Below are 17,171 nucleotides of genomic sequence, written 5' to 3' on the forward strand. Positions count from 1 at the left end.
TTCTTGCTAATTGACCAGTTTTACATATTCGGCACGACATATATATATATATTATATAGTTTTCACAGTAAACAGGTGATATCACGGTATGCAAAATAACCACAGTGAAATATAAAAATAGTGGAATTAAAGGCGCTTTTGTGAATTTCCCTTGATAATGTGAGAAATCACGAATGTGCTTGAAATTACATTATTTTTTCACTGTGGTTATTTTGGATATTGTGATATCACCTGCTAACGGTGATTTTATTTCAGACATACATTCATATATAAGTGTATAAGGGCCACTAATTAATCTTTTAGCAAGAAAAAGGTTTGTTGCTGCTGCCCTTACCTGACTCACCCTTCTACTGCCTTTACCTGACTCACCCTTCTACTGCCCTTACCTGACTCACCCTTCTACTGCCCTTACCTGACTCACCCTTCTACTGCCCTTACCTGACTCACCCTTCTACTGCCCTTACCTGACTCACCCTTCTACTGCCCTTACCTGACTCACCCTTCTACTGCCCTTACCCGACTCACCCTTCTACTGCCCTTACTTGACTCACCCTTCTACTTCCCTTACCTGACTCACCCTTCTACTGCCCTTACCCGACTCACCCTTCTACTGCCCTTACTTGACTCACCCTTCAACTGCCCTTACCTGACTCACCCTTCTACTGCCCTTACCTGACTCACCCTTCTACTGCCCTTACCTGACTCACCCTTCTACTGCCCTTTCCTGACTCACCCTTCTACTGCCCTTACCTGACTCACCCTTCCACTGCCCTTGCTTGACTCACCCTTCCACTGCCCTTACCTGACTCACCCTTCCACTGCCCTTGCTTGACTCACCCTTCCACTGCCCTCTGACAAGTCAGTTAAAATTAAAAGTCCAGAGGCATTTAAATGTCAGCCAGCCTAAAAGCCAATGAGGGAAGAGACGGGGAAGTAAAAGGAAGAGGAAGGAGAGGATTGGGAAAGGAAGTGGAGGAAGGGGAGAAATTAGAGGGAAAGGTAGGGTAATGAAGAGGAAAGTATAGAATGGCAGAAAGCGGGAAAAAGAAAACTGAAGGAAACAGTAGGGACGTAACTGGAAGAGGACTGGAAGCAGAAAGAACAAGAATATAATAGGTATACAGATGGATAGTTAGTGAGAGAAGGGAGTGGGTGAAGGAAGTGGGTGAATTAAGTGGGTGAAGGGAGGGGTGAAGGGATCGGGTGAATGGAAGGGTGAAGGGTTCTAGAATCTTCACAATGTGTTGTGCAATTACATTTACTACTGAACTACTGGAGAAGCACTAAACCCCAAAGGGTCATACCGAGTCGGAGGAATGTAATGTAATCAGGTCTGACCCTAGAATAAAAAGTGGGGAATAGTTCTAACTGCTTGGATCAAGAGTCTCTCACCAACTTCAAGCACTAATCTTGAAGGCTCCTTACATAAAGAAAAATCCCCTCATATGCATGCTGCTCTCTTCACACCTCTCTCCCCTTTCCAGTTTTCCCCTCTCCCTGCCATTTTTTTTTCAGTCTACCTTCCTATCCCCGTTTTTTTATTTCCCTTACTTGCATTATCACACTCTTCTCTACCCTCCCCTCTCTGGTACTCAAAAATTCCTTGACCCCTTCTGCCTCCTTCTCAATTTAACACTCACATCCCCTTTCTCTCTCTCTCGTCCCCACTCTCACTCATCTTTTCAATGCCTCTCCTACTTCTGCTCCTACTTCTCCTCCACTACCACAACAACCACCCTCACTTCCTCTTCCTCCTTTATTACACACCTCTTCCTCCTCTGACCCCTGTAACACACATGTCTCCTCCCAGTCCAAGACACACTCACTACATATCACAGTAATCACCACCTGCTGGTCCTACAAACACGTAAGATATCAAGAAAGTCTTAAAAACCTCTACTTCCATTCACTACAAACTTCAGTTTTCCCGCGTGCCTTAATACATCTTATTCCCGTAACATTTCCTTTTGTAATTAGAAGACTTGGACCGAGACTGGGTCTCGGGAGCCATGAACCACGAACAACTAGTATATTACCACATAACTGAATAATAACCACAAGAGACAAAGCTCGTGTTACGAAAGAGAACTAACATTCCTCTCACATTTTAATCTCTCAGTATGTATATTATACACACTAAAAGAAATGTACCTCTCGGTGTATATCCGCCGTTATTCGCTATCGTGGCCACTGAAAGCATCTCTAATATTGTTTTCATCACATATAAACTCAGTTTTATATCTTTTATGAAAGCTTGAAGCTAAAATTAGGGTTTCATTTTACCCACAAAATACTACTTTGCACATTTTCGGAACAGCGCCTAAGTTTTATGAGCAAAATAATTTCAGTTCTTTTACGAGGTCTGCAGGAATTTAGCGTCACTTTATACTTTACATATAGTTTACAGTACAGTTGTCCATCAACCCAAATTCTCATTCACCTGTTGCATTCGAACATATATATATATATATATATATATATATATATATATATATATATATGTCGTGCCGAATAGGCAGAACTTGCCATCTTGGCTTAGATAGCAACGCTCATCTTGCCATATAGGACAAGCGAAAATTTGTGTATGCAATAATTTCGCCAAAATCATTCTGAACCTAAAGAAAAAAATATATTTCATTGTGTTTGTTTAGTATTAAATTACTGTAAACAAATCTAAAATATATTTAGTTGAGTTAGGCTAAAATAAATTGTTCTTGTTATAATAAGGTTAGGTAAGTTTTCTAAGGTTCTTTTGGAGCAAAATTAAAATTTTTTACATTAACATTAATGAAAAAAATATATCTTTAAACGTATAAGAGAAAATTTTAGAAATGACTTAATTTTAAATGAGTTCTTACTAATTGACCAGTTTTACATATTCGGAACGACATATATATATATATATATATATATATATATATATATATATATATATATATATATATATATATATATATATATATATATATATATATATATATATATATATGTCGTGCCTAATAGGCAGAACTTGCGATCTTGGCTTAAATAGCAACGCTCATCTTGCCATATAGGACAAGTGAAAATTTGTGTATGCAATAATTTCGCCAAAATCACTCTGAACCTAACGAAAAAAAATATATTTCACTGTTTGTTTAGTATTAAATTATTGTAAACAAATCTAAAATATATTTAGTTGGGTTAGGCTAAAATAAATTGCGCTTGTTATAATAAGATCGACACCATGCCTAACCCTTCTAGGGTAGGGTAGGTGCCTGAGCCCGAGCCTTTAGCTCATAAGACTGTCATTCCCATTTGCCCCCTTGGGGCGGGGATGGCAGACCAGAGAGGCCTAAAATAAATAACAAAAAGGCACAATACCGTGACTGGAACGATACTCAAATAACCCGCACATAAAAGACAGAAGCTTACGACGACGTTTCGGTCCGACTTGGACCATTGACAAAGTCACACTGCCCCCAGGCCTAGCTTGTGGCTAGGCCTGGGGACAGTTGGTCCCAAAGATGAGGAGGTACTTGTGCCTCCTCCCATGGGAGACTTAGGTCTCAGACACTCCCTAAAGAGGGAGCCAAGGCCGGGCCACCACTTGGAAAAGGCCCGGGCCGGGAGAATACCGGCTAATCTTCACCTAACCTAACCTTATAATAAGGTTAGCTAAGTTTTCCAAGTTCCTTTTGGTGCAAAACTATAAATTTTTACATCAACATTAATGAAAAAATATATCTTTAAACGTATAAGAGAAAATTTTAGAAAGGACTTAATTTTAAATGAGTTCTTGCTAATTGACCAGTTTTACATATTCGGCACCACATATATATATGCAATAAGATCACAGTAAACAGGTGATTTTAAATTATGCAAAACAACCACTGTGAAAGAGTAGTGAAATTCCAAGCGCATTCGTGAGTAGTCACGAAAGCGCTTGGAATTTCACTTCTCTTTCACAGTGGTTGTTTTGCATATAATATATATATATAATACACGCGCGCGCACACACACCCCATGTGGCGCATATTAATTACTCTCTTAGTATATAAACCTTAGAAATTACTTTATTCTTTATCTTAGGGATTAAATTATTCATGACTGTTAGCGAACAGTTAAAACATAGCCTTAATGACTAGTGTGTAGCTGACAGAATTTAAACGTAATAAACCATAATATAGAACTCCTAAATCTTTTTCGCAATCCGTAATATTAAGATCTACATTATTTAGTTTATATGTGGCATGGTTATTGTCCTGTCCAACATTTAGAACTTTGCATTTGTCTATATTAAACTGCATCTGCCACTTCTCCGACCACTGCATCAGTCTATTCAAATCTTCCTGGAGTGCTCGAATGTCCTCGTCAGAATGAATTCGACGGCCTATTTTGGTGTCATCGGCAAACTTGCCGATGTCGCTCTTTATGCCCTCATCTATGTCGTTTATGTAGATTGTGAACAGCAGGGGGCCCAACACTGACCCCTGTGGAACACCGCTCGTGACGCTTCCCCACTCTGATTTCTCCCCATTTATGCAAACTCTCTGCTGCCTATTTGTCAACCATGCCTCTATCCAGGAAAAAATTTCTCCTCCTATTCCATGTGCTTTAATTTTCCTCAATAGTCTCTGATGTGGGACCCTGTCAAAAGCCTTACTGAAGTCCATATACACAATATCATATTCATTACCATGATCTACCTCCTCAAATACCTTAGTGAAAAAAGTTAATAAATTCGTAAGGCAGGAACGCCCCTTTGTAAAACCATGCTGAGATTCGTTGATTAATTTATGCTTTTCAAGGTGGCTACGAACTGCCTCGGCAATTATTGATTCCATAAATTTTCCCACTATGGAGGTTAGGTTTATTGGTCTATAGTTCGAAGCTAAGGACCTGTCACCTGTTTTGAAAATAGGTATCACATTTGCCATTTTCCACTTATCTGGCACCATGCCAGTTTGTAGTGATATGTTGAAAAGATTAGCCAAAGGTGTGCTAAGCTCCTCTTTACATTCCTTTAGAACCCTTGCATACAGTTCATCAGGGCCTGGGGATTTGTTAGGTTTTAATTTATCTATTTGCCTAAGGACCATGTCACTTGTGACCCTAATAGTGCACAGTTTATTATCGTCCTGTTCTACATAATTTATCATTACTGGAATATCGCTGGTATCCTCCTGTGTAAAAACTGAGAGGAAGTATGTGTTAAAAATTCTACACATTTCCTTATCACTGTCAGTGAGCTGACCCGAGGAACTTTTGAGTGGGCCTATCTTGTCCCTGATCTTACTTCTGTATACCTGAAAGAATCCTTTTGGGTTAGTCTTCGATTCTCTTGCAACTTTAACCTCATAATCTCTATTTGCTTTTCTAATTCCCTTTTTTATTTCTCTCTTTAACTGAATATATCGATTTCTTAATTGCCCCTCTCCTCTTTTGATTTGCCTATATATGCCTCTCTTTTGACCAATCAGATATTTTAATCTATTGTTCATCCATTTAGGATCATTTTTGTTTGATCTGATTTCCCTATTTGGAACATAATTTGACTGAGCAGCTAGAACTATGCCCTGGAAAGCATCATATCGGCAACCATCACCACCTACCTGACCCCTAGTCAGGTCATTCCAGTTCAGCCCACCTAAGTAATTTTTCAGTCCTATGAAATCAGCCAAGCGAAAGTCAGGGACGGAGACTTGATTGCCATTATTAGGGGAATTCCATGATATGTTAAAACTGAGTGATTTGTGATCACTCTCCCCAAGCTCATCATTAACCTCAAGATTATTAATTAGTGTTTCCCTACTGGCAAGAACCAAGTCAAGGAGGTTATTTCCCCTAGTTGGCTCTGTCACAAACTGTTTTAAAAAACAATCCTGGATCGTATCAAGAAAGTCACCCGACTCTAAATTTCCTGTCAAATTGCTCCAGTCAATCTGTCTATAGTTGAAATCTCCCATTAGCACAACATTTTCGTATGTAGATGCCTTACGAATTTCGTCCCATAGAAGTTTACTGCACTCCCTATCAAGATTTGGGGCCCTGTAAATCACACCCAAAATTAGTTTTTCTCGGCCCTCGAGAAGCTGTAACCAAACAGATTCAGTGGCTGACGCTTCTAATTTAATATCTTGTCTAACACAACAATTTAAATTGTCTCTGACATACATCGCTACTCCACCACCTTTCCTGTTGACCCTGTCAGTGTGGAATAATTTATAGCCTTGTATGTGACATTCAGAGGGCATCTCTCTATCTTTCAGATTGAGCCAGGTCTCTGTTATAGCAATAATATCTATGTTTCCTGCACTTGCAATTAATCTTAGCTCATCTATCTTATTTCTAACACTCCTGCTATTAGTATAGTAAACCTTAAGGGAGCTAGTCCCTTGCTGCCCTCTGCTGTCCCCCTTTGTTTGCTGACCTGTTCTATTGTCTTTATTTATAACTTCATGCTGAATGCCTTTTATACATTTACTGTTTCCAACCCTAGTGTTGCAACCTGCTTGTTTCCCACACACACCCATACCTCTATCTTCCATCAGTTTAAAATCATAGGCATTTCACCAATGGCCTTCTCAATCGAGTCTGCAAGTGCTACCACCCCTGCCCCAATATAGTTTTAGATATCTTTTATTCCTTACATAATTTTCTTTCGGGTTAAGCGATAAAGTATAACTGCCAAGTTTAGTAAGTAAAAGTTAGTGGCTACAAGTTTAGTTCCTCTAACTCGTCAAGAATCTTTCATAAAATACTACAAATCCATATTCATAATGTAATCGTTACTGAAATATTGCTCTTTGTATTGCCAAGATTATTAACACATTTTTAATGTTTTGTAATGTGACTATATGTAGTAGCAGTTATTTACTCACATTATTCGTTCCCTGTTGGTTGATTGTTATATTACGTTATAAAATCTGCTGATTGCTTTATTACGTTATAAAATCTGCTGATTGTTATATTACGTTTTAAAATCTGCTGATTGCTTTATTACGTTTTAAAATCTGCTGATTGCTTTTAAAATCTGCTGATTGTTATATTACGTTTTAAAATCTGCTGATTGCTTTATTACGTTTTAAAATCTGCTGATTATTATATTACGTTTTAAAATCTGCTGATTGCTTTATTACGTTTTAAAATCTGCTGATTATTATTCTGCTGATTTTACGTTTGTTAAACGTTTTATCTGCTGATTGCTTTATTACGTTTTAAAATCTGCTGATTATTATATTACGTTTTAAAATCTGCTGATTGCTTTATTACGTTTTAAAATCTGCTGATTGTTATATTACGTTTTAAAATCTGCTGATTGCTTTATTACGTTTTAAAATCTGCTGATTGTTATATTACGTTTTAAAATCTGCTGATTGCTTTATTACGTTTTAAAATCTGCTGATTGTTATATTACGTTTTAAAATCTGCTGATTTCTTTATTACGTTTTAAAATATGCTGATTGTTATATTACGTTTTAAAATCTGCTTATTGCTTTATTACGTTTTAAAATCTGCTGATTGTTATATTACGTTTTAAAATCTGCTGATTACTTTATTACGTTTTAAAATCTGCTGATTGTTATATTACGTTTTAAAATCTGCTGATTACTTTATTACGTTTTAAAATCTGCTGATTGTTATATTACGTTTTAAAATCTGCTGATTGCTTTATTACGTTTTAAAATCTGCTGATTGTTATATTACGTTTTAAAATCTGCTGACTACACGACGACTGCACGTCACCTGTGCACCACCAGTCAAAGATTCTTCAGCGTATATATTCAGAATTACCCATCTCTTTAAATATTCTTCCTTTCTGTGTAGTGAACTTGAAATTTGCGTGTATGAGGATGTGCAAGTTCATGAAACGTGAATACATAGTGAACTGTGACTTCGAGGTTTGATTTTGACTGTTTTATTTCATATATAACCGAGCCGCGGGGACGATTATCCTCTGAGTCACTAATATCATATTACAGATTAAATTTAATGAATAAACATTTAGAAGGATTAAAACGATTTTGAAAATATCGTCGTCGTCTTGATTTCTGATACCTAAACATAGTCTATTTTCTTGAAACATTAATAAACCCTTATATACAGAAAGAATGTATGTACAACCACATAATAATCTGAAGTCAACAATTTGTTGTGTGCCTCTAGGAACACTGCTAGAGAATCAGTAATGAACATTTATTACCGGTGTCCATCATCTTAAATTACACTGTCAAGCAATGCATTAATTTATACGCTTTATAATGGTTTGAAATACTTTGAATTAAAATTGGCGGAAGCAGTAACAAAAAATATAACCTTAATTTATGGGGTCAATAACAAATAACAGTTAGGAAGACTATTGTTCTTTAGGGGGCCGTGTTCATGATGTTGAGTGTTTGTACACAAACATTTGCTACACATAAACAACGTCTCTTAAGCTACAAATGAGAATCTTGTTATTGGTTTTTCTTCAGCGGAGTTTGGGCTCGGCTTGGTGCACCTGGGAGCTGATTAACACGCACTGTCAAGCGAGCTGAGACGTTCGGCTATGTCTCTGTACACTTGCTGTCCTGTTTACCTAGAAGTAAATAGGTACTTGGATGTTAGTCGATTGTTGTGGGGTTGTAGCTTAAGGAAGATCTATGGGTCTTAGAGGAAATATACCCGGTGCTTGGCTTTCTTGGGCTATCATAGTTAATAACCCTCCCAGTTATTAACCCTTTGGGGTTATTAACCATAAAGTGGTAATTAACTTTCCAGGTTATTTTACCCTCCGTGCTAATTAGGACATGAAAACTTTACGCTCCTGATGATTGTTATTATTATTATTATTTAGAACTGGGGGGAGGGCTTGAACCCCGTGGCAGGTGAGTCTTAAAATTCGAGGCAGTACGCTAACCACTATGCCAGCTGGCTCTAATAAAATTCATCCAACTTGGTTAGCACAATGGCCTGTGAGTTATAGAACTCACCTGTCATGGGTTCGAGCCCCAACCATTCTCTGATTTGTATAAAATCGTGTTATTACGATTTCATTAATCATGATGGCAACTTTGAAAGAACGTGAGCTAGAGCAGGCCACAGGGCACGCTGTTGTTGGATTACTCTGTAAAAACCTGCATTTGCGGTCATACTGGTGGCCCATGTTAACCCCTCTATAGTGTATAGAAATAAACCTAGATGGCCAAGTGGTTAACGCACTGGCCTGTGAGTTTTAGCACTCACCCGCCATGGGTTCGATCCCCGTCCGTTTTGTGAATTGTTTCCAGTCATGTTATTACGATTTCGTGAGTTATCATTATTATTATATTATAGTCCCTTGGAGCATTTACCATAGGGGTCAAAAAGCTCCTGGGGAATAAGAGGCAGATTCAGTTCAAGAGAAGACAGAGAATAAAAAAGGCACAATACCGTGACTGGAACAATGAACAAGTAATCCACACGCAGGAGACTGAAACGTAATTATTTATCTCAGTTTCTCATGTACGGATTATTTATGTAAAGGGAAGATAGATTAAATTCTATGGGTCTTGAGCCATTTACCGGCATCAAGGGTCTTCCATTGAGAGGCCCTCAGGGTGCTGATCTCCAGCTCCTGGATCCCTTGAACCTTAATTATTAGGTCTCCTCAGGGAGTTTAGTTGCATCTCTTCTGCTTCTTAAGAGTTGGAGGTTCAGCTATGCCTTTTGCCTAGATGGAGGGCTGGGGTTATGAGATACGGGTATAATTTTTTCACTCTGCATTGCAACTAAAATAAATTTAGTTGAAAGACGATTGCACAGTTAGTGCTCTCGGTCTAATTCTCCCTGGTTAGAGTCAGAAGTTTATCTCACTATTACCTACTCGCGATGCTCTCCCATTAATGTTCATAGTTGCTTTGCTGTTGTCCTTGCAATTCTATGTCGGTTTCCTTTTATTTTTTTATGATGGTAGATTACTACTGCTACAATCTTTGTCCCTGTTATTATTTTAACTGAAAAATTATCCGCAAACCCCTCTGCAGTCTGGTGTTTCCGTTTCTTAAAACCTTTATTTTCTAACTAATGCTGCTACTACTCACTTATTTTTTATTTCTTTTATTTCTTATCACTTGGTATTCCTCGGTAAATAGTGCGTCTGTTATTGCCTCCGCTAATTTTGCTAAATTTTTTTGCTCATTTGTCTGGGTTAATGTCTCTTTTTTTGTTTTAAATTACCCGCTTTCCTAGATATTAAGCCAACATTTGTGTACAGAACTTAAAGACCTTGTCTTTAATGGGCTGTAATATTAATGTTTTTGGGGGATTTCAAGGAAAAAGTGGACGAGAGGAGCTTACTGAATTGGGAGGTGAAGTTAGTGAATTTTGGTTGAGTAGATTTTGAGTGACATGTAGTGGCACTTGGTGTGTATGATGGGTTTATAGAGTGAAGAGGTTCGTATTAAATGGAGAAAGGATGAGTTAGATACGAAGAGGCATGTGTTGGTAATGTGAAGGTGGGGGCTCCTGGTGCATTCTTTCAGGTAGAGGAATGAGGCCGGGTGAGTATTCTTCTGACTCCCTAAACTTCCTTTCAGTTTTATTAACATTATCGCTGATGTATACTTAACTTTCCGGGTCTTTATATTCTATCTTTATCTCATTTTGCCAAAAAATTTGCTAGATTAATAGATTCCCAGAACTGCTTTTAAATTTCCAGTATTTTTCCTACGTCTTTTCACTTCAGAAAACCAACTGATTTTTTTTTTTTTTGGGTGGGGGGGGGGAATTATTGTTTAAATTTTCCCTTATCCTTTCAAGCCCTTCATAATCTGCCTCATAGGAGCACAAGTAGTCTCCTAACACTGAAAATACCCTTATAAGGTGACAAACTTGTATCCCAGGTATCCCTTGAGGCATTGTGTCCTAACGTTAGTGTTGGCTCTTGATTCAAGGTATTTGGAACTACCATCCCATTCGTCGAATCACATTTGGTTACCTCGTCGCTGGAGCAATTCATAAATAACCCAAAAGTTTCAGAGAAAACAGACGACATTTCGTTCGCTCCTGGACCGAAACGTTGTACAAAGTTTCCTCCCTAAAATGTCAGATATATTGGAATACCTCTCAGTCTCCAGACGATCTTTGACGCTCATGAATTTAGCGCTTACATAGAAAAGTATTATTATTATTATTATTATTAATTATTATTATTATTATTATTATTATTATTATTAATTATTATTATTAATCACCTAGCCTCGGTGGGAAACGGCCGTGTTAAAAACAACAACAACAACAACAACAACAACAACAACAACAACAATAACAACAATAACAACAATAACAACAATAACAACAACAACAACAACAACAACAACAACAATAACAGCTACCAAATTCAGACAAAATATTTACGAAGTGAACAGTGGGGTCAATTATTATCTGCTGATCAGGAAACTGCTATATGCTGGTAGCCTCTAATTGAGAAATAAATATTTTCAGCTCACATCAATAAGCATATCATCATATGAACCGCCTATTGGATTAATAATTCAGTATCAGTTTTAATATTTAAATTGTGGGCTTTAAAATTAACAATATAAATTGTATGCTGAATCGAATATACACCATCCACATATGAATGTGCAGGTATTTACTGTCAATATGTGAGTTTGTTTGTATAATAGTACCCATGTGTGTGTGTGTGTGTGCGTGTTGATGTATACACATCCCCATGTGTATGCATTACACATGTGTGGGTGTTAGTATATACACTTTCCACGTGTTTGTATAATTATATGCATTACTCATGTATGATGGTATTCATATACAAAACGTAGCGATGTATCAGGAAAGTTTAAGAGTACACAGCAGTCTTATTAAATGGATAATAAATAATTTTACAAGTTATACAGTAACCATAGCTAATACAAACGGGAAAATATAAATGAATCACATTCCTACAATTTAATTATTTTTCACCTCGTTTATAGGGACATGCAGGTGAGTGCAAATAAGAAGTTCGCTAAATGTCCCACAATGGGTTTAGCGTTTAACATGAATTAGTCATTAAGCAACCCTCATTTATAACATGTCTAAGCTTGGTTTCTGACCATGGCATAGCTTTTCCGAAAGGTCTCTTGCATTTGGCACGGAGACCTGCACTTGCTGGTTGTCATTACTTGTAGATGCCGTGGGAAAGTTATGGGACCTGAAAATGCTAATAATGAACCGCTTGCTTCTGACTGAGTTCTTGCTTGTTCCGCAGGTGTCGTGGATCCGACACCGAGACCTTCACGTACTGACGGTCAGCTCCTTCACATTCACCAATGACGACAGGTTCTCCGCTCACCGAGACCCGTCCACGGGGGACTGGGTGCTGGTGCTGCGCCGGCCACTTCCGTCGGATTCTGGGTTCTACGAATGTTCCATCTCCACCAAGCCAGTAACCACCATCAGTGTCAAGCTCGACGTTGTTGGTGAGTACCGGAAGCGTTCAGATGATCCGGAGAGAAGGTGATCAAGGGATCATAGAAAACCTGGGGAGAATGAATGGCAGTCGCGCTCGATCCAGGGAAAATAAGAACATATTCTATGCCTTGGATCAACAACTCCCCGGCATCAGGTGAGCGGTTTTGAGACTATACACTTTGTGTTATGTTAAACCCGTGTGGGTTATTCATTGAGAGGAGTGGTAGACTCGATCCTGCATCTGTAATCATGACTCAGACACGATGTCACATCAAGCACCAGTCATAAGATATGAATGATTCTGGAATCTTTCGAGACGTCTTCCTGCCCCCTTGTGTGTCAACACCGTTTCAACACCATGTCAACACCGTGTCAACACCGTGTCAACACCGTCTGCAACTAGTCACAAAATAATCCAGACACCAAAGTGGGTATCCATGAATAGTAATGTTTAACTAGTACCCACAATTGTAATTAAGAATTCCTGAAAGCCTCCCATTCTCCCAGGTGCTATATGACCCCTACTGGTTTAGCGCTCCTCCCATGTATGTAACAATAACAATATCTAAGAAATCCTACATTCTGTTTTGGCACAAATTACTTAAGATAATCACAGTAAAACATCGACTAGGCCCAGATACGGATCTTACCATCGCGAAGTTTTATTTGTAACACTAACAGATAATCACTGCAATACCAAGTGTAGTTTTTACTTATATGAAAGCTAAACTAATGCACATCTATAGCAAATGTGTTAATTGGAACCATTATATAAATATAGACTAACCTGTCAAACCATACATAATATTTATAATTTAAACTTATATTAACCTACATATGACTCTATGGAATGCGACTTTGGTATTCGTAGTTTTGACAGAAGACATGAACAATGAGTGAAGGAACGTCAGAAGTTAACATAATTTTGGTTGCAGCTTCGAAATGCATAGATTTTCCCCTCCCCTTCCTCCCTCCCCCAAGCTGTTAGTTTATTGTGTACCCCCATTTAAATCCTGACTGCGGGTGTGCATGGACATATGAATTCACAATAAACCAAAAGTTAACAAAAGTACCTTATGGTATAACATTTTAAGTAGTTTCAGGATATTTGCAAAGCAATTTACATAATTTACATAATTTGACATTTTTAACGTACCGTCTATCTCTGTATTCCTCATTAGAAAATCTAGAGCAGTGTTCAAGAAAGTGACCATAAAGCAGACTGCATACTTTACATCCAGTTTGATCATCGTCGTTGTACTAAAGTGCCAGAAGCACCTATAATCGAGCCTAAGCCTAACTACTATAACTTCCGTCAGTCTATTTGACGTGACAAGTTGCTTTGTAAATGTACTCATCGACGTTCCGGTTACAGTGGATTATAGATCTTCTCAGACTTATAAATATATTCTTACAACTTGTAAATTCAATGTGTAATGCAGTCCAAATATTATATATAATGCACGCGAAGGTTATATTCTGCTTCTTCTCTTAAAGTAATTTCTTTCAGTTCTGGGTCCGCCAGAAGTAAGGATAGATTTCATCACTTCTTGCTCATTTTCACTTGTAGTAAATAGGCATACGAGTGTTATCTGACTGATATAGGCCTCATCCTGGGGGTGGTTTATCATAGTTAATATTTGACTTTGAAACAAGCTGGAGGTGGATAACAGTGCCTAGAATGTATAAATTAACTGTTTAGAAAAGAAAAGAACACTTCACTTTCTTGGATCTGATACTTTTTCAGGCACTCACACACTGTTTACCGTTAACGCTCCAGGAAGTCTCACGAAAATCAACAATGTTGGGGTTCCTACATTCTGTGGGATGGGGGGTGGGGAGGGAAGGACGTAATGTTTACCTCCAAGATCTTCCCACATGATAAAGTTACTGAGTGAGACCTTCCTTGCTAAGTGCTGCGAAGACAGTCATTTGTATGTGTGTGTGTGTGTGTGTGTGTGTGTGTGTGTGTGTGTGTGTTCGAAAAAGCATGATCTTAAAAATTGGAGGATATCTTATTTCTCCCTTCACTTCGATTTTTCATCATCTTTCGATATATTTTTCTAATTGTCAGGACCTTTCTTATTTAACATTCTTTTTTTTTTTTAAATATAAGATCCATCTTCTCGTTTTTCTCTTCATCTCCTTCATGGGACATTTATGGCTCTTCCTTTGAGTCTTTCTATTTGTCTTCATCACCTTCTAGCAAATAAAGTTCATTCGTTCGTTCTCTCACTTTCTCTCTCCCTCTCTTTCTCTCTTTCTCTCTCTGAAGCTGTACCATTGTTCTTTTAGCTTTTAGAACAAGCCAATGACAAACGTACCGGCAGTTTAAATATAAAGAGTGGACATTGTAAAAATAATCATCAAAGCCGGCTGACACACAAGGACCACATGCACTGAAATAGTCACTAGACGAGGAAAGACATACATGCATGGTTATATAAAAAAATCTAAAAAAAATAGTCAAAGAGGGAAATCCTCAGACTGCAGGTTTAAAGAGACATAACAACCAGGAGAGTGCCCACATTCTCTCTTACCCTTCCTTTGTCCACACTTGCTTTTCCTCCTACTGTTGCCCTCCCTCTTCAGCTCCCAACGACTTTCCCTCACAATTATCCTCCTTTCCCTACCACCAGCATCCCATCCCAACTACTACCCTCTCTTACCCTTCTACTGCATTCCCAATTTTCACTACTAACCTCTGTCACCATAACTAACGTGGACTCCCCCCCTCCCCCTACTGCAGTACCCTACCACTTCACTGTCCTCCCAGTATTCACTGCTGCACCAGCTCCTTCCCTGCCATATACCTGCACTTTCTCATCCTCAAATCTGTTCCGTCCATCTCCCACGCCTCTTCCTTCCCTCCCTCCACACCTGATCCTTCCCATTCGCAACTTTCTCCTGCCCCACATTTGTTAATTCCCTCCCTCAACTTTGTTCCGTTCCCTCACATCTTCCTTTCCTCCTCTCCACCAGCATCTCTTCTCCAAACCACTTTCTCTCCCCGAACTCCTTCCTTCGCTTGCTTGTGTTAACACTCTGGACACTAAATTGAGACTCACAAATTACCACCCCTTAAACTTTTCCAAGAGATAATTCCTTTTTCCTCAAGAGTCCAACACATCTGCCAGCAATTACTCGGCTAACCTGTCGAAGCTGGCGTCGATCAGGGAGGAAAACAAACAAGGCAGTAGTGTACAACACCGAAAACACTATTATATATATATATATATATATATATATATATATATATATATATATATATATATATATATATATATATATACTATATATATATATATATATATATATATATATATATATATATATATATATATATATATATACATATATATATATATATATATATATATATATATATATATATATATATGTCGTGCCGAATAGGCAGAACTTGCGATCTTGGCTTAAACAGCAACGCTCATCTTGCCATATAGGACAAGTGAAAATTTGTGAATGCAATAATTTCGCCAAAATCATTCTGAACCTAACGAAAAAAATATATTTCACTGTGTTTGTTTGGTATTAAATTATTGTAAACAAATCTAAAATATATTTAGTTGGGTTAGGTTAAAATAAATTGTTCTTGTTATAATAAGGTTAGGTAAGTTTTCTAAGATACTTTTGATGCAAAATTATAAATTTTTACATGAACATTAATGAAAAAAAATATATCCTTAAACGTATAAGAGAAAATTTCAGAAGGAACTTAATTTTAAATGAGTTCTTGCTAATTGACCAGTTTTATATATTCGGCACGACATATATATATATATATATATATATATATATATATATATATATATATATATATATATATATATATATATATATATATATATATATATATATATATATATATATATATATATATATATATAATGTCGTGCCGAATAGACAGAACTTGCTATCTTGGCTTAAATAGCAACGCTCATCTTGCCATATAGGACAAGTGAAAATTTGTGTATGCAATAATTTCGCCAAAATCATTCTGAACCTAACGAAAAAAATATATTTGATTGTGTTTTTTTAGTATTAAATTATTGTAAACGTATTTAAAACATATTTAGTTGAGTTAGGCTAAAATAAATTGCTCTTGTTATAATAAGGTTAGATAAGTTTTCTAAGATTCTTTTGGTGCAAAATTAAAAATTTTTACATTAACATTAATGAAAAAATATATCTTCAAACGTATAAGAGAAAAGTTCAGAAAGGACTTAATTTTAAATGAGTTCTTGCTAATTGACCAGTTTTATATATTCGGCACGACACACACACACACACACACACACACACACACACACACATATATATATATATATATATATATATATATATATATATATATATATATATATATATATATATATATATATATATATATATATATATATATATATATATATATATATATATATATATATATATATATATATATAAACACTGCACTAACCATGCTGCTTTGGCGTGCCTCATGGTGGGCGAAAACACATGACGCGAAAACACATTGATCAGTACCACTCGTTCGTGGTTACAATAATATAAAATACTGCTCGTTGTACTAGCACACCAAACAGGGACTATAATGAAATTAGCCTAGAGTCATCCGCACCATCCTATGTCCCTGGGTAGCGAGTACAACATCCGGTTCCGCTGGATGCGCTACTCTTGAGGATCGTATGGTTCAGTGGATTAGGGCGTCATGTGTTTTCGCCCACTATGAGGCAGGCCAA

General features: G+C 37.2%; 1 protein-coding gene across 2 annotated transcripts in view; it reads left to right on the top strand.

The window, feature by feature from the left end:
• LOC128696274 (fibroblast growth factor receptor 1) overlaps positions 1-17,171 on the top strand; it is a 223,160-nt gene that overhangs the window by 159,996 nt on the left and 45,993 nt on the right. For both annotated transcript variants that reach the window (XM_070084760.1, XM_070084761.1), the window contains one exon: positions 12,209-12,419. In XM_070084760.1, coding sequence (XP_069940861.1) covers positions 12,209-12,419 — 211 coding nt within the window. The remainder of the gene's footprint in view (positions 1-12,208; positions 12,420-17,171) is intronic.

Source organism: Cherax quadricarinatus, chromosome 14 (genome assembly GCF_038502225.1).
Source record: "Cherax quadricarinatus isolate ZL_2023a chromosome 14, ASM3850222v1, whole genome shotgun sequence".
NCBI lineage: Eukaryota > Metazoa > Arthropoda > Malacostraca > Decapoda > Parastacidae > Cherax > Cherax quadricarinatus.